The sequence below is a fragment of the Stegodyphus dumicola genome, chromosome 3 (assembly GCF_044657685.1).
Source record: "Stegodyphus dumicola isolate Sdum_Otavi_A_Nest chromosome 3, ASM4465768v1".
NCBI lineage: Eukaryota > Metazoa > Arthropoda > Arachnida > Araneae > Eresidae > Stegodyphus > Stegodyphus dumicola.
Window position 1 is genome coordinate 155775322 of NC_140770.1, and position 27398 is coordinate 155802719.

Sequence of the window (27398 nt, forward strand, 5' to 3'; positions counted from 1 at the left end):
CACTGCATTTTGAGTTGAACAAATAAACAGGGTTAACATGATGAAACACTGGTTTTTTTTTTTTTTTTTTTTTTTTAATTAGTGTGCTTTAAAACTGGACAATCAGAGAAGCTGCAACTTCCTTAATTCCTCTGCGAAGATCAGTGAATGAATGATATTAATAATTAAGAAGACAATTTCATATTCAATAAGATTTTACAAGAAATAGCTACAATTAGTTTGAAATATCCCAAAGCAAATTTCCAACACAGTTTTAACTTGCATACAGTATTCAATAAAAAATGCTTTTGCAGAGGACCTTTTAAGTAAAACTAGCTTACATTCATGCTATACATGGAAGAAACCATGAAAACACCCATTCCCTGAGACTTGAATCCAAGTTGAATTACCAGTGTTCAGCAATTTTATTGCTTGGTAGAGGGCCCAAGATATGCAGAACTAAAACTGAGACATAATGAAGTTTCCTCAGGCAGGAAAAATGTCTCGTGGAAGTTCTTTCCATATTTTTTCAAAAAGAAACAATTTAATCTATTTATCTAACTACAAAAGCACTAGAAAGTGCAGCTATGCTCTTAAGACCAGTTTTCATACATCTTAGTTCTTCAGTTTGAGTTTTAATTTAAAATAAAATGCTTATAACATGTCTAAAAGTATTTTTAAATTTTAAACAAAATATATAAATTTCTTTTAATGCATATTTAAATTTTATCAGCTTAGAAAATATGAAACAATCTACCAATATTGCACCTTTCAATCCACAGGCACAATGCAACAGAAAATATACAACTATAATCACAATAATATCACATTGCATTCTCTAGTCCTGACTAGAAAACATTGTAAGGAATACAAAATTTTAAGTAAGGGATATCAAACGAATATCCTATCATATTGCCGTAAAGAACAGGTACAGTAATTTTAAATGAATAAAATATGTAACAACTTTTCAAAATAATTGTAGTACTAATGGATTATTCGGCCAACCCTGATACAAAATCATAGAGCAAGCACTATGTCGCTAAAGTAGACAACCTAAAATTTAATAAAAATATATTTATCCGGCAATCTACTAAGGGTTATGGCAGAAAGTAATGCAACCCATCTACCTCAGTAGCGCTGGCAATGTGCACAGTTTTGAAATTCGAGGGTCATGTTAGTAGTTTCTCTTTGTTGTGAATAGTGTGTGAAGTTTCTTTTTTTGTTAACAAAACATAATGCCACTGCAGAATTTGCCTACTAGATGGAAAAGAAAGTATTGCATTCGCCCTCCCCAGAAACAATGGTATTTTCCCTTAGTAGTGGACTGCAGGAGTACGCATTCCATGAAGCTAGACTTTTTTTTTTTTTTTTTTTTAAAGGTAAATCCAGTCGGTATGTGCATGGATAGAAGTGCCAATTTGCTTCGTGATGCCAAGAATTCTACAATCCTCTGATTTTTAATTTAAAAAAGATAACTTTTAATGTGGACAAAAAGACTGGGAAAACAGAAAATGAAGTGTTTTATTGTGGATGTTTTCTGCATTTTTAATTTAGTTAATTTGTAGTTGTGTAATTTTCAGTGTTTCATTATGGATGTTTGTTTTATTTAATTTTTTGTGTTTTATTAATGTTTCTTGGATTTTTAATTTCATCAATTCATTGCTGTTTTATGTAATATTCAATGCACCACCATTTTTTAAAATGGCTAGTGATTTTTACACGTTGGGCTGGTGAAAAATTAATTGTCAATACTTGTCGATTTTGCACAAGGATTGGTTGAATAAAGCAGGTACCACAGTTTTTTGTGTATAACATCAAATTATAAACAAGAAATAAAGGTATACAGATGTATACTCATGAACTGTATTTTAATACAGTGCTAAAGCTTGCAAAAATCAGTGTTATTCCATAGTTCATCATAATTTTAATTTATATCACAGATTTAAAAAGAAATCATTTTAAATCAATTTACAACATAGCATCACATGAGTAAAAATAATCTCTTATAAATTTAATATACTGTGCATACTGTCATTAACATACAACTATAAAAATATATTTCCAATTTTTATTGCAAAATTGTATAGAATAACAGATTTCAGTGGAATGTTTTTCTAAGCCAATTTCAATTTACTTAAAACTAACACAGCTTAAGATTCTCCCTAGCCAGTTAACACTTTATTACAAGAAAAAACCTAATTAAAAAGCAATAATATTTTAAGAAGTGCAGCAGTTGAAATCAGTGCACAATTAGGTACAGTCAATATTCACACACGTTAAATGCTATCAAAAATTTTAAATTCAAAGCAAAACATAACAATTAAATGAAAACATAGAAGTTAAAAAAACATTTTGATTTCATCTCATAAAATTTATATGTTAAACAAGTAGCGTATAGTTACATACATAATATGTAAAAAATATTATGATAAAAAAAAAAAAAAAGACTCAGAACCAAGATTGTGAAAATCATCTTGCACAGTAAATGAAATATTACAAAATCCAAAAACATAATAGTATGAAGAAATTTATAAATTACTCAGATTTTATCACTAATCATATATTTTCATAAAATTTTCTCTTTATTTTGTGCAAATTTCGCTAAACATACACCAATTTTATAAAAATATCTCCCAGATTTTTAATATTTTTTAATACTACTTGCACACTCCATTTCAGAAAAACTTGTGCTTCATATTCATTAATGTAACACAAAATTTAATCTAGAGCAGGGTTGGACATTTTTCTAATTTAGAATAGAATTTACATAGGTTTTCATAAAATTTTGCTTTCGTTGCAATTTGGCACTGAATCTCAATTTTGGCTCGGAATCTGTTGCAAAATACAGCATATACTGTTAAAGCATTCTGAAGCAATCCACTGAATAACTACCATACAGCATATATAAAAATACCATCAGCATTTTATCAGCAAACATGGTTTATCTAACTAAAAGTAAGCTAATTTATTAACAGATAGTATTTAGCATTGAATAAATTTTTTGATTGAGATATCAGCATTTTGGTAAAAAAATATGGCAACAAAAGCTAAAACAATAAAAGAATTAATCTGAACAGCTATCTCTCCGTTGCCTTTTCGAAGGAAGTGAAGCTTCCAAAGCGTTGCCAAGAAAACCTTGAGCTGTTCCAAATAGATTTATGGGAGTGTTCCCATCAGTAATAAGAGCAGACTGTATGCCAAGACCTTGTAGTAATTTGACCTAAAATAAGATATATATATCTTTTAATAACAAGATAATGGTTCAAACTTTTCATAAACAAGTATGAAAAGATAATGGTATGATGATGAACAATATGTAATGTTTTGCATATAGAATAGTTTAGTTTGAGAAATAAGAGTATACAAGGATATAGACTAAAAGTGCCATGTTCATGAATTATAATTGTGATATGCCTGAAAGAACACAAATAAAGTCTTAAGTCAAAGCTATTAACTAAATTTTGGTTAATTTTTTTTATGAATCCCAAACAATACACAAATATACCTTGCGATCACAAAATTATTCGCTGTAAAGGGAAAAAAACTTATGTTTTGATGAAACTTTTTAACTTAGCATGATTTAAGAAAACATTTGTATATTTAAGTGGAAAAAATAATTATTAAAAAAAATTTTTTTTAAATTAAAAGATCGGCAAAAAACAAAACAGGCAAATGTGCCCTTGTAAAGCACAGGAAATAGAATGCACGTTATTTCGAAAAAATAAATAAATAACACTAATAAAAAGAATCCAATTTATGAGGAAAAATAAAAAATTATGCATATTCTATGTTTCTTCAACTTATTCACAAAAAAAGTACAGAATGATGAAGTACATCATTTTTCTACATATCTAGTTTCCTTCCTTCCTTTACAGTTTACTTGGTCCAGTATTCCACAAGCTTGCATATTCTTTCTAAGAGGAAGGTTTTTGGTTAACCATGTAAACATTCACACACCCATTCCAAACCTCTTTCTTAGCAGAAAATCAGTGACCTTATAAAGTATCTTTGAGCAGTTATGAGATCATAATCTAGGAAGGGATGAATTCTGGTCTCTACACATACTGTTCCAGCACCTTGAAATCCACAAGGTTACGGTTTTCAGTGCACTCTGCTCAGTAGTAAGCTTAACCTATCTTGCACAGATTTCATGCAAACTGAACTGATCTTCAATGATTTGATAGGCAGAACTGTGTTTAATCTGCAGTAAACATGCTGCCTCATTAATGGTAATTTCCTGCTTCACAAATACCATCTCTCGAGTTTCCTGAATTTTCTCATCAACGGTGGATGTCGACAAGTATCCTGCTGCCTGTGTGTATCATGCTTAACGAGTCATTTTTAAACTTCATTATTCACTCAAAAGCACATCAACATGATAAAGCCCTGTCCCCTCCATGGGTCCTACCTTGAGGGGTGGCAATGCATGAGTCGGCTCTCCTGATTATGTGGCTAATCGGGTGACACCTCTCACTCGAGCTAGCAACTCATAATGTCAATATGCTGCAAGTGGACAGTATGGAGGAGATTAGCTCCCTTCAAAGGACTTGAACCACTGTTCTGATTGGTGGCCATTTAGGCTTGGCAGAGACTGTAAGAGTCTAATCAATTCTGTCTCGGGCTATGTATATTGCTATACATAATTTACATAAAATCTGATGGTTGGTATTAATTGTGTATGGGCTGCTTGACAGCCTGAGTCTGAGCCCATTCTCTACCATAATGGCCCATATTACGTAGGAAGCCTCAGATAAAATTCAGATTAATACAACTTCTGACTAGAGAAATCAGATCTCTGCTCTTTGTTCTTCCATGGTACACAATGATAACGGAAAACATCTTTATACTGCTACAGCAGCAGCGAAAATTATGTAATGAAGATCAAACATTGATTATGTGATACTAATACTAAACACGTATGTACAAAATTCAGTGTGATAAACTTAAGGATATATTATGGTGAGAGTGCATATATATATATTATTTTTCCGTCTAAAAATACTTGTATTCAAAGTACCTCAGCTGTATTTGACTACAACTTTTAACTTTTTGAAAATGAACAAGGGGAAGCAAAGCATACAGAAATCAAGGAATTTTCTCTATAACAATTTATATTCCAATAGAATGATTTTGTCAGTAATGATATCAATAGGGAACACACTGCAACTAGTTCCTCGTTTAAAAATAAATATCACTTTATTTATTTATTTATTTGAGCAATATTATTAAATTTAAAAAATATATAAAATAATAATTATTTATGCAGAATATCAGCTTTTATGATCAGAATAATATTCTAGAGAAATTCATCTTGTTTCAATAAGAAATCATGAAACTTTTCGCATCTAAGAAGAGAAACACGTCAAACATAACTTGGAGAAAATGATTTATCGGTGAAAAAAAATTGACAAAAATATCTTTTGACTAACCAGACATATTTTTAATTCATGCAGTTCATATATTCCTTCTGATTGAGAAAGTTGACAAGATTTTTTTTAACTCGTGGAAGTTAAGACTGTAGAATATAAACATAATAGACAAACTAAAACTCTCTTGTATGAAAACTTCAAGAGAAATTCAGCAATCATAATGCAGTGTTTATTAATGATTTTACTTAATAATGCATACAACTGTTTAATACTTAATAATGCAAATTTAATATGAACTGGAAGAAAAGATTTTAGAAATCAAACATGTATAGCAATACACCACAGCCAGGGTCAAAAATACTTTTGACCTTGGCTGTAAAAATAATAATAATAAAAAGTAAAGGCTGTTTTTAAAAAAGTAAAAAAAAAAGTAGCATGTAAAAAATTTTTTTAAATAGTAAGGACCAAATATCCCAAACAATTATTATATTTTTCTTCGGTTTCTCTTTACAGCTATCATACTTCAGTTTCAGGGTTTTCTCTGATCTTCAGCAGATAGTGCATTATACGGCAGGGCAGTGGCAGTGGTGATTTTTTTTAGTGATTTTATTGTCTGATACGTGGCAAAGAGATGAAAATTCTGATGCACAGGATTTCATAATTTGGCCAGATTAAGCATGTAAAAGGACTGCATTCAGCCTGTGGCCCAGCTTTTGTTCACCTTTATTCTGGAGACTATTATCCCATTTAAGGCATGTAACATAAAATTCACTCCAGACTTTGCTTATATTTTTTTATTTTCTTCCAGTTTTGTCTTTGTGCTCCAATTTATTCAGTAATTTAACTAATGAAAATGTACTTTAGCAAATCTGAACATTAATCATCTGAAAAATTATTTGCATTTCTTTTATAAGAGAAAAGTGCTTAACCACCAAGGGTCTTCAGATTCATTAATTTCAACTCAGAATTTTCCAAAATGGGGGGGGGGGGGGAGGACAGCTCAATATTCCATATTTCCTTTCTGAAAAGACTTTGTCATTAATTACTTTCATAGACCAGTCTTGAAACAGAAATTAATCTTTTGCCCTTCCTTTTTCATCCCTTCAAAAGAGTTCTGGTAAGACTTCAGTATCTTACTATTTATATAAATGTTATCCACCAAAGAAATAAAATTATTGCATCTTCTGTACCACAACTACGGGCTCAAGCTAGATATTCAAGGAAAAATTAATGCTGCTTTTGGAAGCAAATTTTATTCCTATATTGGATGGATGCTTAATGTTTCTGATTTTAAAAAAAAAGTAATAAAAAGAAAAGAAAAATATGACTCAATTTAGATTCACTTCTGCAAAACTAGGAAAACTTTCATATAATAAAGATGAAGGGCTGACTGTTGAATTCTAGAGAGGATTAAAAACACTAAAATTGTATTATATCGCCTGTTAGAAGCCCCAAAATTCTAATTATCAATTAGTAAATAAAAAATATCACATTGCTCAACACAGTTTTCAAAGATATTGACATTTTAAAAGAACAAAAGTGTACCTGAAATTCCTGTCCAGCAGATGCAATAGATTTAATAGTATCACTTCCTAGACTTTCAACAATATGTTTGAATTTGTTAACTTCAATCTCTGCAGTTTGCTGCAATTTTAAAACTTCAAGCTCATTTTGCGCTTTTAGGTAATTGAGTTCTGCTTCACGTGCTTTTTGCAGACGTTCTAATTCTGTTTCCTAAAATAAATAAGTATAAACAATTTCCAAAAATTAAGATAATTATAAAACACACTACTTTAAATCTGTAAAAGCATCAAGTATCAAAAATATTTTTATAACGAATAGAACAAATACATTAAAATGTAAATAAAAAGTTAACCAAATGGTGAAAATGATTGAAAAATACAATAAGAAAATAATTATATATCTAGTATAACATTAAACTGTATTATTTCTAATTAAACAAAAAAAAAAAAAAAAAAAAAAAAAAAAAAATACTACAATTATGATAAAAGATCCAAAACTCCTCTTATATTGCCAAAAATTTAAATTTAATTAAATTACACTATTAAAAATCAATTATATACTTAGAATTTGTTTCCATACACAGTGCATCTACAGAGTTTTAGGAGTAAGTTTTTTTAACATATTCTAGCAAATTTGCCAAATGGTTATTTACTGTGACATCTCGATTTGTTTCCCCGAAGATACTGTTTGCTTATGGTAAAAATTTTCTAAGCACTTAATGTTTCCCATGATCCAATAAATATTTGTCATCCATATTTGCACAAAGGATGGCAAAAAACTTTTTGCTGCTGAGTGGGAAAAAACCACAATCAAGATACTTGAAATGCTATGTAAGGTATACAAGAATCGAGCATCAACGTGACCCATGCTTTTCATTGGTCTAGACAATTTTGTGATGGATTCAAAGATGTTAATTATTAGCTTAGCAGTGGTCGCACTTTACAGTCAACAACCCTTTCTGAAAAACTCTCATCTGTCTCTTTGAGAGATTGCGGATAAACTTAATATTAATAAAAAATGTCAAATGTCACGGATGATCTTGAAAAAAAAAAAGTATGCTTTTGTTTCATCCCTTATGCACTGATTGAAGATCAAATTTCAATATATGTCCTGTTTTGATTCAAACGACAGTAATTTTTACTTTTCTTAGCAGTTTGTGAATCAAGATAAAACCTGGGGGTGATCCCAAGGAATTAGTTTCTGAGAGACAGACTATGACATTTGTATTCTATAAAGATGTAATACGCAGACTTTTATAGAGAACTCAGAACTTAAGGCCTGAAAAACCTCAAATTAATAATTAGTTCCTGCTTCACCATAATATGCTATCATACAATTCCATTCAAGTTATTTCTAGCATAGAAAAGGTCACAATTGTTAACCACATCCTTTCTTCACCAAATTTGAAACTTACAGAATAGATTTTCTTCCATGAAGTTTTAGCTTAAAAATCATTACTTTTATTAGCACAGAAGAGTTTAGAAAACTATAGCCAGAGATTTGAACAGCATTAAAAAAGACAAGTTCGATGAATAAATCAAATAGCTGTATGTACTAACATTGATAGTATGTTGAAGCAGAAAAAGTAAGAATGTTGTTACTTTCAGCTGTTGGTTTAGTAAAAACTTAATCCTATAACTTTTTAAACAAACTGAACATTTGAAAATTCTAAACCCAGAAAGGGAAAGAAATCATTTGTAGCCATAAAAAGTAGCTTACTGCTTCAATTTTCAGAGCTTCAGCTTTTGCCTTTGCCTGTTCTACTGCAGCTTCTGCTTCTATTCTCTGTGCCTCTGTACGACTAAGAGCTTCTGCTTTAGACTGCCCACAGTTTTCTATTGCCATACTACTTACTTTCAACTCGAGCAAACTTTTTCGAGATTTTTCCGCTTCTACTTCGTCAGATATGCGCTGACGCTCTAAACGTCCCCGAGCTTCTTGTTCCCTTCTTTCAGCTTCATGTCTAAGAAAATATGAAATTTTATATTTATCTCATTTTATGACTGAATTTAAATATTACTATAAAAGCTGCAAATGCAGCAAATGATTTTTTAAACAAGCATCCAGAAGAACAAGAATTTTATGAGAAATGTTTTATCGTATGAAAGCAATATAATTAATACTTATGCATAAAGTAAACCACATACAAAATAAAATTATGAAACAAAGGAAGTTGATTCTATCAAAAACAAAAATCAATTAAGGATTCAGGTCCCTCTCATGTTTCTGTTGCAAATTTGTTTTAAAAAGGCTGTGGAAATAATTATTTTAAGAAGTACAAAAATTATTTATTAGATCATGTCTGTTGCAATAAATGATAGTCAGATGGTAGATAGATTTTGTTTATTATTAAGTCTACAAAATGCATTTTCAGAAATAAGTTTCAATTAATTTTTTGAAATACATTTCGATAATTACTCAGAATAGACAACTAAAAAAACAATCAGTTCACAAACGCTATTTCAATTTATAATAAGTAATCACAAATTTATACAACACATTTAATTGCACAAATATATATATATGCTTTTCATGACTAACCAAAAAAATTCAATTACAGTGAACACTTATTATTTAATTTAAAATAAAACAAAAAACAAGCAAGTTTATATGGAGCAGAAATTTTGCAAGGGACATTTAATTTGTTTTTTTGTTAGAAAGTCATGTACCCTGGGGAAAAAAAAAACATTTATGATTACACTTTTCCTCATTTCAGGGCACCTTCTGAACTGTGAAATCACATTTACTTAAAGAAGAATCACAAATTATTCTACCCTGTGCTCATATAATTCTACAAGTTGTATTATTGTTTCCTATCTCATGATGATTGTGGCAGTGAATTAATTTTTTTATCCACTAGGTTTAAGTACATCATTCTTCACTACCAATGGCACAAGTGATTGAGATTTATTAATTTTTAGAACATAGAACTAACTTGACTTACAAAATACAAAAAATAAAGGCATCTCTTTATCAAAACGACCATTATAAGTCTCTGGCAACACTTGAAAACTGCACATTAAAAATTGGACACTTAGGTTTGTCAATTCTGGGACATAGATGCAATAGCCACTTTAGCAAAGAACTAAAATTAATTTTTTATATTTAAAATTATTGTTGCTGTGATGAATCTCCAGGGTTCGTACACATTTCTGCACACGGAAATTAAGTACTTTTAAGGACCACTAATGAAAAAAATTAAGGACCTATGAGCAAATGGGAACTGAATAAATTCAATTAAAAATATTATCTATGCCTGAATTTCACTTATCATCTTAAAAGTAAAATAATTTTTACCATTGTAATACCATCCTAAAAGTAAAATAGATCTCTAAGAAGTGGGCATTGTTACTAAACATGAATTAATAAACATAATTATTAATAAGTTAATAAAATAAACTTTACGCAATTTATCAAGTAGCATTAAGTATTTTACACTTATAATAGTTGGTCACATTTCAAAGAAGATAAGTGACATTTACGTTTTACTAACAGTTAGATTTATGTTGATTTTTTTATGTCTAATTTTTATCACAAACTTGGTCAGTTTATAAGTTTAGTAAATAGCAGGTAGATTTTATGTCAAACAAGATAGGTTAAAATGAGAAGTAATATCATAATCAGCATGATTTATAACAAAAGACTGAATGCTGTCACCACTGCTGCTTATCTATAGACAGACCTGCTGATTAAAACAAACCTGAAAGGACTGATGTAGGCACAGTTGGTAAGTGTTAAAAGTTAGTGAGGCTCTGTTTGATGCAGTTAGTGTCAGCTTTGTGTACTATTTGAGTTCCAGGGGTTGTAACCCAGTTAATATACTTTAAGGTTCCAATATCACCTGAGGTGATAAGTTGTTTCTTATTATTTTAAGCCTCAGTAGATGCAACAGATAAGTTTTACTTGAATTTTTATATTTTTGTGTTTTATCTTGTGACCGCAGTGAGTATTAATGAAAGGCAATAACTCACTTTAATATGTAGAGATAATTTTTAAGGGTAAGCAGTTAGTAATAAATAATTAAATTAGGTAGTTTGATAACCTTAGTCATTATGGATTTACATGACCACTATTAAATTTTATTTTTTAACAATATTGTTAAAAAAGCCTTATTAAAATCAAAATCTAATAAAATTTCACAGTTTAAAATACATGCAATTTATGACATTGATTCTTAAACGATATTAGGATAATTACACATTAAAAGCTACAAAACATTTATGCTTTGTAACAACAACATTCAACAAAATATTTATCCGTCATTTTAATTTGGAGCCTTCCAAGGCATTTTGGCTAGTTTATATCGATTTCCTTCTCTTTAAGCATCTTTCCTATGTGAGGATTATGTTAATTTTATTAACAGTTAAATATTGAGTTAAATTTGTTTCCTGATAAATTCTTAACTTAAACTTACTACTTCCGGCCAGAACGTAGTTTTAGAATCACGTCTGAATACATAATGAGGATGAGCGGTATTTAAACCGTGAAGTAATTCGGTCTTAGCGAGTGAGTTACCAGGTATTCTCTCTGCACACGTCCACCTTTTTAGGCTTCTCTCTCGTAAACTATTATTATGCCCGGGCGTACTTAGGCCCTTGATAGCTTCGAAGTCAATTAGCCTTAGGAGCCAACTCAGTTAGAATCTTGATAGCTTCGGCTATATCTCTTCAGTTTAGATTAGTTTAAGTTTACTTCTTAGCCTCTTAAGTTCAAGCTCAAATGTTGGCTTTTATTGTACACTCCAAGACGGAGTTCTGTTAAATCTTAACTGAATAATAAAGGGTTATTTACCCTTCCATCTTGTTGTTTCTGGTTGCATGAACTCAAGCGATTATTTGCTTATCAGTTCATAAGATTCTTCATGTTCAACTGTAACTTAGCGTTTACAAAGTGAGGAACTCTACACCTAACAATTAGAGATTTGTCTCAATATGCAAACCAATGTTCTCGCTAGTTTTTGCGTGCTTTATACCCTAACTTGTCAACCTCTGCACAATGTACCTATGAGGGTTTACTTGATCTGGTAAAAGTCAACACCCCCCGACAGTCGTGAAGCATATTATCGCTATGTCTGAAAGTAACTACAATATCAGACAAAGGTTTAAATAAGCAGCCTCTTATTTAAAAAGAACTTAGAACATAAAGGCATGTTCTGATGCTAAAAAAATCAATTACAGCTCATGGTGTAATTAAACAAGAGCAGTCAAATTCAAAATAATAATGTGGACTAGTGGACTAGATTATACAATTTAATTTTAATTTAATCTGTCTTAGTAACTCTATCATATGAGGAAACAGAAATGGGAAATTATAGTAAAGGCTGAAATCCTAAACAATTCAGTAATTTACATAATAATAACTGCATATATCTTTGAAGAATAATTTTCTTTATGTACTCAATTTCTTTCTTAAACACGTTTCCTTTTCATTTTAGAATTTTTGGGTTTAATTAAGGATTTCTGTTATTCTAAAAAAACACTAAATGCATTTAGAATGTACAGAAAAAGCGGCTAATTTTATATCTTTAGTAATATGAACATTCAGAAGAAATATGAAATGTATATAGTAAAGGCCAGTTACAGAACTGCTGTGGGAGAATTTTTAGAATTTACTGACACACCGAACAACAAAATCTAGAAATGACAAAACTTTTAGAATTTAAAGCAGGCATTGGAAGCAGAATCTACAAAGGCACTAGGCAGCAGAATTTGGGATCCACAGGTGGGAAAATGCTATGTGTATGATGCATTAAGACATATTAGATGGATCTTTTAAAGTGTAAGTTTTCAATTTCTTTATTAATTAAAAAATCCCTTTCTATAATGCCTGCCCATCTTATAAGATTAGAAGCATTTTTAATATCTTCCACGCTTGTGTTTAGTGAAAATAAGAGAAAATAAAGGGAAGATAAGCATGTTAAGATTCTAGTATCAGAAGTAAAACTCTCAAATATTATGTTTTCATTGTTCTTCCAGATGTTCTCCAAAAAGTAAGAAATTCATCACAAACGTTCTGTAAAATGCATCCATTACGTATTGATACCATGGAGACATTTTTCATTTTGTCACATATTTCTCGAATCTTTTTAGAATCGTGGGTCTATAAATCTTGCCTTCAAATCCTTCTAAACTTTTCAAGCTGCAATATCTAAAAATCCTAAAGAAAAATTATTCGTACCATTTCTGTAACAGCAAAGGGCCAGAAATATTTTTGGAAAAATAAGGAGGGAAAAAGGTGTAAAATTAATCTTATATAGAAAACTGATGCATATTCTGAGAATTTTTAATGTTCTGAGAAAATTACATGGGAAAACTCTTACTATGAAAAAATTTTTAAAAAGACATTTTTAATTAATTACACAGCTAATTTTGCTTTTGCTAAGAGCTGTTTCATAAACTGTGCTTTATAGCATACCTTGTTTATTTTTCAGATTCAAAGTATTGTACAATAAGTTGCCAAAATGAAACATTATAATATGACAACGAAAAATAAAAATGTTTTATTTTAATGTTGTTATTTTAATGAAATTAATCAATGTTACGATGTTTTAAAAAAAATTGTCGAAAAATTCTCAGATCTCGGAATTAAAAAGTTTCTATAGAAACTTATCTTAAAATCGCCAAAATGCTGAAAAGTCGCCAAACTTAGATCCGTTTAATAAAAGAATTCACACCCCCAAAAGCGAAAAGTTGCTTAAGAGCTCTTTATTAGAAAAAATGAATTTCGAAATCCTTATATTTCACTTCTTGCTTAGAAACTCGAGTACCCCATCATTTATATTAGAAGTAGAAACAAATTATATAACTCATGAACCCATTCAAAAGATAATTATATATACGTCAATGAATCGCCAAAAATATTCCTCCAAAATGCTAATTCACACTCAAAATGGCAGTCGTAGAAACAGAAAGAAATTTCAGATGATTAAAATTAAGGACCTTCTGCTGATTTTGGCGAAAATTAAGGACTTTTAAGGACCAAAAATCGATTCCAAAAAATCTAAGGACTTTTAAGGACTCTTAAGGACCATACGAACCCTGTATCTCACTTGTCTGATAGTGACATCAGAACAAATCCACAAAATTCATCATGACAAGGAATGCAAGACTGCGCCTGTCACTAGCAAGGGCAAGAGCCTTGAGCACTATAGATGGACAGCACAACGGAAGGGGGCTCAGTCTCCACATATTTAAAATATCCGAGGACTCTTGGCTCGCCACATATTTAGAATGCTCCCATGCCGCACAAACACTATGCCTTCTCCGGGATTCAATGAGGGCCCTTTTGTATGGCACTCAGTGTCACTAACCACTATCCCCACTGGGTAGCATATTTAAAATTATTAACACAACTATATAAAATATGAACAATTTTATGTAAACATGCAGCATAAAAATTACACAAAATTTTATGCAAAAAAGAGTGCTTGTTGTATTGCACAATGTTAAAAAATAGATATATTTATTTTTTTGCCTTGATTACATATCTCCTTATAATTCAGAAATGTATTTTAAACTAAAAGCAGTCAAAATAAAGAAAATGATTAGAAATGAAAAATAAAAAAGTGTATTTTTATTGTACGACACTGAAAATAATTTACCTAGCAGTGGCCTCTTGACTTTGAGTTGTTATCTCGATAGCTAACTGAACAGATTTTTGCAACGAATCTCGTGTTCTTTGATCAACTGGTTCTACGCTCTGAATGTCAACACTCGTTATATACAAATTATTCTGTGGAAAGCAGAAAGTTTTTCGAACTTTTTTGCTCTCATCCAAACCAAATACTGCGGTGCGTATTATTTTAGCAGAATTCTAAAAGCAAAATATTAAAAATAAAATATTTCTGCACAACAAATTAATAAGAGCAAAGTTAATTAAACACACAAAAATCTAAATTTATGAAAGATAATGCATAGAATGTAAAAATAGTCAGTAAAAAAATAAGTTAAATCTGACACCGGTCATTTAGAATGCATCTGTTAATTCAGGAGTATCAGATGTGGCTGAGAATATGTCATTTTGAAACCACCAGAAGCATTAGGCATTCACTTAGAGAGATAGCATCAATATAGCTAAATGTTATATAAAAAAAATTATTGAAGAAAACCAAATATTTTAATAACCTTATGATTAAACATGCTAAACTTCTCAAATTGACCGAAAATGTTACTTCAACCAATCTTCTGTTGACACTTTCTGAGGACAAAATTTTATGAATTGATTAAGGGGGGGGGAGATGAGCCAGTTGTGGGAAACTGATGCAAGTTTGGGAAGATCTCTGCCAGTTTTCACATTCAAGAGAATTTAGTATTCAAATATCATGCTTTACTTTGGCATTTATGCCTGTAATGTACTTTTTCTTTAGAAATATCACATAATTTAACTAGAGGCATTGGATATTTAAGTTAATAGCAAATAAAATGACTTTTTTCATAATTTTAGGATAACAATTTTTTCTTCCTTTCATCCGATTTTCTAGCATGAGTAGCATTTTTTTATATGTTCTGTCATCCAGAATTCCTCATTTCCCGAGTTTTCCAAATATTCAAACTTTTACTGAACTTTGTGTAAGGCTGTTGAAGATTAAATACATTTGCCAAAAATGCAAAGCACAAGAAGATGAACATTCAAACTATCAAAAGTGAACAATTTTTACATCTGTGAAAACTGCACAACATATAGAACTTTGATGGCCACTTTTTGTCAAAACTTCATTGAAAAAAAATATCCATTACTTTCATAAAACAGTGAAGTTACAAATATTCTCTTCAATGATGTTTTGACAAGAAAATGAACATTCAAACTCTGAACATGCTTCAATCGACAGCAATACAGTTTATTCCAAAACATAAATTGATTAAGAAGAATAAATTGAGCACATTCTATAGTTTATCTTCTAATAAGTTTTCATCATTAAATTTATTTGTAGAGCTTCTCTGTGTAGAGTTTAATTTAGATTCTACATTCTTAACATAGGTTATATTACGTTTACAAAATTATTTTTGTTGCGTTCTCTCAATAAATCCAATAATCTGGCATTATCAAAATCTCAAACCTGCTAGATTAATGAACTTGTATTATAAAAGCGTGCAAGGAAAGCAGTTCATACTTTATGGAAATCATCAAAATTTGTTCCAGCTACAGATCCTCGAATCCTAGAAGCTATCGCTTTGCAGAGGTCACCAATGAAATCAGGAACACTGAATAATTTGGCTGCAGCTTTAGGGCTTTTATCACCAACATCAAAATACCTATTGTAGAAAATTTTGAATTTTAGACAAAAAATAATTTTTTAAGAAATATTTCTAAAAATGATCAAAGCAGGAAAAAAAGAAACGTGAACACACAAGTTAAAACATAAAAATTGAAATTTGTTTTTGGAAAGAAAATTTTATTATTAAATTTAAAAAAATTAGCAATAAATTTAACTCTCTGAAACAAACAAAATTGAGCAAGATTTCTGCTTATAAAAATATGAAATATTAGCAAATAAATAAATAAATAAATAATACAAAAATAAAAGAAAAAGAAATCTGAAAGCCTTCAGATTTTACATTACGCCCAAAGGGGCATTTTTAAAATGTTTTGTATGTTAACTTTGTTTATTAATATCATATTCTTCACACCCAGACTATAAAATTCAATAACAATATCACAAAATAATTTTAAAATGAGCATATGTATAGATTTTGCAATACACACTGGAGATAAAGATGATTTTTTTTTCGTACCGTGTTGTCACTGTTTTCTTTGATATCATTCAGTTTGTTAATCAAGAATTCGTTAAAGTGTTACAAAATAAGAAATCGATAATAAAGCAAATTACAAATTGAGGCTTCCAGATGCTCATATTCGGTGGAAGATTACGTTATTCAAAATTTGATGGCCCTAGGTACTGTTGTTTTATCACAGTACGAGAAACATATGTTTATGCAGATTTTTCATTATTTAATTTCTTTAAACATAATACAGGGCTCTAATATTTGGTGGCAACACTTTGAAAAATGAACCACGGCAGAAAAAGAATCAATGCAAAATTCTAAAACGAAACTAATAGTCCTTCGGGGCAAATTCCCTTTTGGACTAACAAGCAAGAAATTAATGTTAATTATGTAAATATCTAATTGCTTATGTCATTAAAAACTATTTTGTGCCATATTTAGAGCTTTTTATTTAAATACGAAAAGGCTTACCAATTGTATGATAATTGCAAAGAAAGACGTGCGTGATCTGCAGTCTCTACTGTAATGATATCTGTGCAGAAATCAGGCCCAAGAAGTAAGCACAGAGTTTTGATAACATTGGGTCGTTTAGGTTTATCACCAGAAAGACAGAGCTGAGTAAACTGCTCATTAGGACTTAACATTACAAGATCAGGTCCAAATACAACTCTGAAAGTAAAAGAAATAAACAAGGTCAGTTAAATTAAAATGCATTGCAAGAAAACATACTTAAAAAGCTTAAACATATGTGATTATTGGTTCTCAAATACCATATATGAAAAAATATATCACTTTTTAGAACAGAATCCTTTGCCACCAAATGACAGGCCATTATAAATATATATATATGTGTGTGTGTGTTAAGCAATATTTATTTTAACACTTTTCATAAGCACCTACTCATGCATTTTAAAATATCCTTAAACTGTTAAATTAGTAATAAATGAGAAGGGAAGAGTTCAGACATAAATCAGAATAGGCATTTTAGAATTATAATTAAAAAACTCTTCTCTCTCTTAACCTTTATAGAAACTTTAAAAAAATTCAGTACCAGTTACATTAATTTTACTGCTTTTTTAGGTTCCTCATGTGACATTTAATTTGAAATTCAGCTTTCCAGAAATTTTTGACTGCTAAATGAAACAATATAAACTTCAATACAATTTAGTAGCAACTAGCTAGCAAAATTATAAATCTAAGCAGACAACAGGTACTTTTAACATCTTTCTCTGCATTATAGTTCACCTCACAAAATGCAAATGAATTTCATAATAGATCATTTACTTTAATTTCTCTTCTGTCTATTGGCAGAACAGTGAACAGTAAAAACAGTGAACGAATATGAATAAATGAAAAGATACTCAGCTGTGCAAAACTCTTCCTAATACCAAGATGTTTAAAAAATATTTATCACTCTTATTAAAGCAATTAATACACTGAATTAAACAAAAAGGCCTTTTGATTCTTTCCCCATAAAAAGTAATACAGTACAAAGTCCGAAATCCGGACGTCCATTATCTGGAATGATCTAAAATCCGGACTTCAAAGCCACAAACATTTTTTTTAATTAATGTTTTATGCATGCGCATTTGATGTTTCCTTCCATAATAAAATATGTGAGGATTTTCATTTAAAAATTCCGATTCTTAATTTCACTTAGGCACAAAATAAATATCTCGTTATGGAAAAATAATCAAGTAAGCATAAATTTGCGAGATTAATAATTTTGCTCCTTAGCTGAGTGTCTACTTAGCATACATCTCAAATCGAAACATTCGCCTACTTTATATCCCTGACGCCGACCTGGGTAGTCATTCTTTATTATATTTTGCTTTCATCACTGCATGTTTATCAATACATGACAACTTCAGTAATAACTCATGCTGTGATGTCTAAACTTTTTTTATATTAGTAATTGAATAACAAGAGTATGGCAACCTTCTATGCTAACATTACGCTTGGCGATGATTATAGATTTTTTTAATGAAACTCTTAGGCCAAAAGATTACATTTACTGCTACTTTAATTAAGAATAACTGATATGTTATTCAGAATAAACTCAGAAGCGGCGGCAGAATATGTTGGCAATGGACGGCAGAATTTATTGAAGGTGAAATTTTTGGAATTTGGAGAAGCACCAAATGGCAAAATTAAGGGATGAAAAGCTTTTATGATTTAGGGAAAGCACTGGGATCCATAGTTCAGCCATGGTAAAAATTTAGAACTTATGAGAGCACTTTGTAGCAGAATTTAGAACACCTGTAGAGACTACACCAGGCGGTACCAAGTGCCGGCCCTAGATAAAGCCTTAAGTATATGTGGGAGTTTACTTATTTAGGACTCGGATTAGTTTGAAGCATGTGCAAGAAATAAACGTAGGTATAGTAAATAACTAAACTAATACAATTCAGGCTTAATTCAGTACGCAATAGGAGCAAGACAACTTAGCTTTCGTCGCCAATCTTGTGATACACAGCCAATAATGTATAACGGACGCTACTAAGCTACGCTAAAATTATCTTTACTGATTCTAAGGCATTTCAATTAATGTAGCAGACTGCGCTGCTCCCTGATCTTCTAATTTGATCCAGCTAATTATTTTTTGCAAACTGTTATTATTACAGCAATTTTATAAAAAATAAGCGTGAACTTTCGATTATGTCGAAAAGAGTTTCCAATTCTGGTGTTGCCATGGGATCTACAAAGCAAAACAATGTTTCGATGTCCATTAAACAAAAAGTGGAATTGCTGCAAAAAATGGATAAAGGCACATCTGTCTCAAAATTATGCGAGGAGTATGGCATTGGAAAGTCCACTGTATATGACACAAGAAAAAAGAAAAAGGAACTATTTGAATTTTTTGTGGAAGCATCTTAAACAACTTACATTGAAAGAAATGTTTAATAAAGTAAATGAATAAATAAATTGTAAATTTTGATATCCTTTAGATCATAATTGTTCTTTATTTTATAAATTACGATTTCATATTTTAATTGAATAATTTCTGTATGCCATCTTACCAGATTTAAATTGATGATCTATCATCTGAAAAAAATCACAAACCCAGAATCACCGATGTCCCGACCAGTCTGGATTTTGGACTTTGTACTCAAAAATTCAGTACCAATTACATTAATTTTACTGCTCTTTTAGGTTCCACAAATGGTATAGAATCAGTTCTAGACCTCTATCTGAGATAAACTGTCATAAAGATATAGTGGAACAAACAACAAAGAAGTTGGAAGTGACATGTATGTTTTTTGACATAAACAGCCTCTATAAAAGCAATGGTGGTCTGAATTTAATAAAAGAAACTACAAATTTTACAAAATAAGATTTTAAGAACTATCACAAAAGCATCACAGTAGTTTAAGTAATTTACAAATGCACCATAATAAATAAATAAAAATTTAAAAAAAGAACTGACATTCACATGTTTGATGACCTCCTCCCTAAAATGACATTTTTACATATAAAGAATTAGAAATCTTTCAAATTATGATTCAACATGAATTCCAAAATATAAAACACCAAAAAATAATCTTCTTTTTGGGTTTAGTTTATTTAATTATGACAAAGCCTCAGGAGCTATCTGCCTAATGAGACGGATGCCTTTGTGGAGGACTTTCCAAGGGAAAGTGACTTGTATATAAGGGTTCGTACACATTTCTGCACACAGAAATGAAGTACTTTTCAGGACCATTAATGAAAAAATAAGGACCTATGAGCAAACGGGAACTGAATAAATTCAATTAAAAATATTATCTATGTCTGAATTTGACTTTTATAATACCATCTTAAAAATAAAATAGATCCCTAAGTAGTAAGCATTATTACTGAACATGAATTAATTAGCATAATTATTAATAAGAGAATAAAATAAACTTTATGCAATTTATCAAGTACCATTAAATATTTTACAATTACTATAGTTGGGCATATTTGAAAGAAGATAAGTGACATTTAATAAAATCAAGGATTTTACTAACAGTTAACTTTATGTTTATTTATTTATTATTTGTTTTTGTGTGTGTCTCACTTTATCACATGCTCGGTCAGTCTAGAGATTTATTAAACAGCAGGTAGATTTTATGTCAAACGAGATAGGTTAAAATGAGAAGTAAGATCATAATCAGCAAGATTCATAACAAAAGACTGAAAGTTGTCACCGCTGCTGCTTGTCTAGAGAGAGACCTGCTGATTAGAACAAACCTGAAAGGCCTGATGTAGGCATGGTTGGCTAGTGTTGAAAGTTAGACAGGCTCTGTTTGATGCAGTTAGTGTCATAGCTTCATGTAGAGTTCCAGGGGTTGTAACCCAGTTAATATATTTTAAGATTCCAATAAGCCATTAAAGCATCAGAGGTGATAAGTTGTTTTGTATTATTTTAAGTCTCACTAGATGCAAAGAATAAGTTTTACTTGATTTTACATTTCTGAGTTTTATCTTGTGACCACAGTGAACTTGTCAACCTCTTTAAAATGTACCTATGAGGGTTTACTTGATCTGGTAAAAGTTAAGCTGTCCAAAACCCCTGACATATATGAATCAAGTTATCGTTATGTCTAAAAGTAACTACAATATCAGACAAAGGTTTAAATAAGCCTCTTAATTAAAAATAACTTAGAACATAAAGGCATGTTCTGATGCTAACAAAATGAATTACAGCTCATGGTGACGTAATTAAACACAAACAGTCAAATTCGAACTAAAAATGTTATTTAATTTTAGTGAAAGTTAGTCAAAGATTATACAATTTAATTTTAGTTTAATCTGAGTAATTCTATCATATGAGGAAATAGAAATGGGAAATTATAGTAAAGGCTGAAATCATAAACAATTGGGTAATTTACATAATAATAACTGCACATATCTTCGAAGAATAATTTTCTTTATGTATTCAGTTTCTTTCTTCAACACTTTTCCTTTTCATTTTAGAATTTTTGGATTTAATTAAGGTTTTCTTTTATTCTAAAAAACACTAAATGCATTTAGAATATATAGAAAAAGTGGCTAATTTTATTTATTTAGTAATATTATCAGGTTCAGTATTCCTCCTTACTTGCTTTGGGAACATTAAATGACCTGACTCGGAACAGGGAGCTTACTAAAGCTATGTTCAATAAATGTGGGAAGTAGACAAGATACACAGGAAGGTTATACGAAACCCTTTATTTTTCTCTCTTTACAATGATTTCCGGACTTCGGAATACAAAGACCAACCACTTGTGGTCTGAACGTAAGAATATAAAAATATTAACTAAATTCTAACTAAACTAACTTTGAATTAATAAACAAGTGTCTACTTGAAGATTGGCCGTATATTAACAGAAAGGCCGTTTGTAGTACAGAGAACTGTTAACACTACGATACGTTTAAAATTATCAAGAGGATTAAACCTCTGGCCTTGAAGGCAACCAGCAACCGAGTAAAACTGCTATAGCAAGCGGCCTGCTCCTAATCACTCCTTCCTCTCTCTTGCTTGGCAAAAAGCCACAACTTAAGTACTTGGCATTCGCAAGACAAATTTGCATAAATAAGTTAAAGCTTTTAAATTCTGGCAGGAAGTAGAAAATAAGAAGTGATAGTAAAGATTTAAAATAAAATAAACATTAGTAAAACTTAAGATCCTTACAATATGAACATTCAGAACAAATATGAAATATATATGCAGAGCTGGCATGGCAGAATTTTTAAAATTTAGTGACACACCGAACAAAAAAATCTAGAAATGGCAAGATTTTTAGAATTTAGAGCAGAGACTGGAAGCAGAATTTAGGATCCACAAAGATTGCATCATGTGGGAAAATGCCTAGTGCCCAGCTCTGCGTATGACGCATTAAGACATATTAGATGAATCTTTTAAATTGTAAGTTTTCAATTTCTTTATTAATACTATTAATGCCTGCCCATGTGATAAGATTTTTGATATTTTCCATGCTTGTGGCCAGTGAAAAGTAGAGAAAATAAAGGGAAGATAAATATGTTAAGAAAAATATTTTAGTATCAGAAGTAAAACATTCAAATATTATGTTTCCATTGTTCTTCCAGACATTCTCCAAAATGTAAGAAATTCATTACAAACTTTCTATAAAATGCATCCATTACATGTTGATACCATGAAGACATTTTTCATTTTGTCACATAGTTCTCGAATCTTCTAGAATCGTGAGTCTATAAATCTTGCTTTCAAATCCTTCTAAACTTTCCTTTCCAAGCTGCAATGTCTAAAATCCTACAGAAAAATTATTCCTACCAATTCTGTAACAGCAAAAAGCCAGAAATATTTTGGAAAAAAAAAGGAGGGAAAAGGTGTAAAATTAATTTTACAGAGAAAACTGATGCATATTCTGAGAATTTTGAATATTCTAAGACAAATACATGAGAAAAACTTTTACTATGAAAAAATTAAAAAGGAAGACATTTTTAATTAATTACATAGATAATTTTGCTAAGAGTTGTTTCATAAACTCTGCTTTATAGCATTATAACTTGGTTTTTTTTTTTTTTTTTTTTTCAGATTCAAAATATTGTATAATAAGTTGCCAAAAGGAAACTTTATAATATGACAGCAAAAAATGAAAATGCTTTATTTTAATGTTATTTTTTAAATATAATTTCAATATATTACCATTATTTTAATGAAATTTATCAATGTTACAATGTTTTAAAAAAAATGGTCGAAAAATTTTCAGATCTCAGAATTAAAAATTTTCTATAGAAACTGATCTTAAAATCACCAAAATATTGACAAGTCACGAAATTTAGAACCGTTTAATAAAAGTGTTCACATCCCCAAAGCGAAAATTTGTTCAAGAGCTCTTTATTGGAAAAAATGAATTTTAAAATGCAAATGTTTCATTTCTTACTTAGAAACGTGAGTATCCCATCATTTATATTAGAAAAAGAAACAAATTATAATTCACGAACCCATTCAAAAGATAACCATATACAGTCAAAAGTCGTTAATCCGGACTCATCGGGACTTTGGCGATTCCGGATTATCGATTTTTCCTGATTATAGATCATCAGTTTAAATTTCGTAAGTTGGCATGCAGAAATTCTAAAATTAAAAATATGAAACCGTAATTTATGAAATAAAGAACAATTATGATCTAAAGGGTATCAAACTTTACAAAAAAAAAAAAAAAAAAAAGCTTAATATTTATTTGTTTACTTTATTAAACATTTCTTTCAAAGTAAGTTGTTTAAGTTGCTTCATTTTATGTGATAATACTTTCTCTTTAATTCTATAAACAGACATAATTTCTTGTCCAGTTACAAAGTTCCGCTGTTCAAGTCCCGTAATTGCTGTGCCGAGAATACCGACTAACTTGTCAATCGAAACTTTTTCGTTTTCACTAACCTCTCTGTCACCTTCTTCATGTCTTTATCCATTTTTTGCAGCAATTCCACCTTTTGTTTGACGGACATCGAAAATACTTTCGTTTTGTAGATCCTTTGGGAGCTCCAGCATCGGAAATTCTATTTGACATAATCGAAAGTTCAAGTTTACTTTTATAAAATTGCTCTTACAGTCTGCAAAAAATAATAAGCAGCATCCAATTCGAAGATTAAGGAACAACGCAATCATCAACATTAACTGAAATAAATAATTAGATAATTTTAGCTTATACCATCCGTTATACATTAAACGCGCATACGAAAACGTATTCTGTGCTTGCAAACATGCAAATGCGCAGTCGTAAAGGTCTTACACGCACGCGTAAACGCCCATGTGTATGTGTCAACAAGACGCATGCGCAGAAAGTTTTTAGCTTTGAGGTCTGGATTATGGGTGTTCGAATCAACGACTTTTGACTGTATGCCAGTGAATCGCCAAAAATATCCTCTAAAATGCTAATTCACACTCAAAATGGCAGTCTTAAAAACAGACAGAAATTTCAGATGATTTAAATTAAGGACCTTATGCTGATTTTGCCCAAAATTAAGGACCAAAAATCGATTCCAAAAAATCTAAGGACTTTTAAGGGATCTTAAGGACCACACGAACCCTGTATATGTGTTATACATATGAAAAACCACAAAAATGCCCATGCATCCAACCCATTTGTGGGATTTGAACCATGGACCAAACTACCAGTGTTCAGCGAGTTTAACACTTAGCCACCAGTAGGCCTCTTCATTTTTTTTTGGGGGGGGGAAATGCAATTTTTAACTTTAGATGATTTAAATACCATCATATTAACATGCTCATCTAAAAAAATTCCATCAAACAGTGACATTACTTAACATTCATTCTTCCACTTACACACACACACACACACACACACACAAAAAAAAAAAAAAAAAAAAAGATTATCAAGGCAACAGCCATTGGGCTAGGTATTTGTGAAGTAGAAAGCTTGATCACTAATATTTTTACAATAGCTCTGTCAATTTAATGGCATAGGAAGAAGTGTAGGGCAATCCTTGTGATCAACATTTCCTGATTTGTATTGTCAGTTGTAAATGTACTAAGTCTTTCGTAGATTGTTCACTTTCCGTGCACACTAATTTAATTATATATATACTAATTTCCAACTTCTGTGACTTCACGTTAAACAACAACATCTTTTCCTGTTTCTACTTCTTTCAGTTAGTAACAAGTACACACCTATTTCAAAACATCCGGTAATATTCCTTAACCATAATCACTGCAAAACATGGTGACATTTCAATATCACTAAATTCAGCAATGTGATCTGTTATATTTTCATCTGAATGGTTTGACATCCTTATAATACATTGTTTGTGAGAAATGTTTTGTACTTTTATAAAAATATTTCCTCAATTTATTTTAAAAAAACCCTATTTCTTAAAATTATTTAATATATCCGTAAGTAAATATATACATATAAATTCTACAGTGAATATTATCCTTCAGACATAACTAAATATTTGATCACATAATGACAAACTTACAAAGTGATTCTTTGAAACTAAGGTATGATACATGTTTAGATATTATGCTTGTATTTTAGCTACAGTTACTGCTAAGTTTTTCATAACCGAATAAATTTAGCATCACTATCAATCAACCACTTTAATGCATTCAAAGATAATTAGAAGACAAATTTATCTTAGATTAGAACTGCCACAGTGAATTATAATTCCCACTAATGACAAGAATCACAAAATTGAATTTATTTGGCTATGAGAACTACCTTACCATGTATTCCAACAAAGACTACATATTAACATCAATCTCTACTTCAAGACAAATAACTTTTATCATATTTAGCATTACATTATTTTGTTAATTTGGACAACTGGCTAAATATGAAGTATAATGCTTCATATTTCATTATCAAAAGGGAGGATTAATAAAAAGACATTTTAACCATCAGTCACATAATATTTACTTGAACAGGAGAAACATTTTATTTTTCACAAAAGGCATCTGATGCAAACCTAAAATACAGAACACACCATTATGATACTCATGCATTTCAATTGATTCTTACCTAGATTTTTTTTCCTTATAATCATACACCTGAACTGCAGCATTATGTGGCACTCTTAAAGTTACAGCACGAGCTCCTTCTTCTTCAGATTTAGAAGTTCTCGACTTCACTGCAGAAGCATTAGCATGTCTCATTCTCCATGTCCCTCTGTCAGCTAATGGATCAAGACCTTGATTTAACAACTCTTCTACTTGATTAGGTAATTCCTTAACCCATAATTCTTCATCTTGTGTCAGCATATATGTTGACCCAGATACCAGACGAACCTGAGTTTAGGACAGACAATAAAGGATGATTCATGATAATACAATTAAACATATACAGTCAAAAGTCGTTAATTCGGACACCCATAATCCGGAATTATCTATAATCCGGACCTCAAAGCTACAAACTTTCTGCGCATGCTTCGCGTTGACGCATGCGCGTAAGACCTTTACCGCTGCTAATTTGCGTGTGCGCATGCGCAAAATACGTTTACGAATGCGCGTTTAATGTATAACGGACGGGATAAGCTAAGCTAAAACTATCTAATTATCTATTTCAGTTAATGTTGCAGATTGCGTTGTTCCTTAATCTTCGAATTGGATCCGGATTATTATTTTTTGCACACTGTTAGAGCAATTTTATAAAAGAAGCTTGAACTTTCGATTATGTCAAATAGAATTTCCGATATATATTTACTAATATGTAAAGGATATACAAAGCAAAAGTATCTTTCGGAGTCCATTAAACAAAAAGTGAAATTGCTGCAAAAAATGGATAAAGTTTATCTAAACTTTAACGTTTGTTTATCTAAACTTTGTTTATCTTTAACACCGCAGCGGCGTGCATTAAATTGGAAGTTGATCTGTCAGCACTATCCTTATCTTAAGGGCAGATAGATGTTTTTATTTTATTTGGCTTATAATTGCTTACTCAATGTAGTATTTCATCTCGTCTTTGATATGATATGAATCAAATGGCTCGTCATTATAATTCGCTTCTGATAGCGAAGAAAGTGACAGAGGTTATTGAAAACGAAAAATTTCGATTGACAAATTAGTCGGTATTCTCGACACAGCAATTATAGGACTTGAACGGCGGAACTTTGTAACTGAACAAGAAATTATGTCTGTTTATAGAATTAAAGAGAATGTATTATAACATAAAAAACGAAGCAACTTAAACAACTTACATTGAAAGAAATGTTTAATAAAGTAAACAAATAAATATTAAGCTTTTTTTTTTTTTTTTTTTTTGTAAATTTTGATACCCTTTAGATCCTAATTGTTCTTTATTTCGTAAATTACGGTTTCATATTTTTAATTTTATAATTTCTGCATGCCATTTTACCAGAT

At 30.4% G+C, this 27398-nt stretch overlaps 1 protein-coding gene across 2 annotated transcripts in view; it reads right to left on the minus strand.

The window, feature by feature from the left end:
* Positions 1-52: 52 nt before the first annotated feature.
* The window catches only part of LOC118187649 (major vault protein-like), a 116199-nt gene continuing 88853 nt past the window's right edge, over positions 53-27398 (minus strand). For both annotated transcript variants that reach the window (XM_085813534.1, XM_085813533.1), the window contains 7 exons: positions 26062-26327; positions 17066-17263; positions 15982-16123; positions 14473-14684; positions 8592-8835; positions 6894-7082; positions 53-3199 (listed from right to left, as the gene is read on the minus strand). In XM_085813534.1, the coding sequence (XP_085669660.1) occupies positions 3044-3199; positions 6894-7082; positions 8592-8835; positions 14473-14684; positions 15982-16123; positions 17066-17263; positions 26062-26327 (1407 nt within the window). In that variant the 3' untranslated portion in view covers positions 53-3043. The remainder of the gene's footprint in view (positions 3200-6893; positions 7083-8591; positions 8836-14472; positions 14685-15981; positions 16124-17065; positions 17264-26061; positions 26328-27398) is intronic.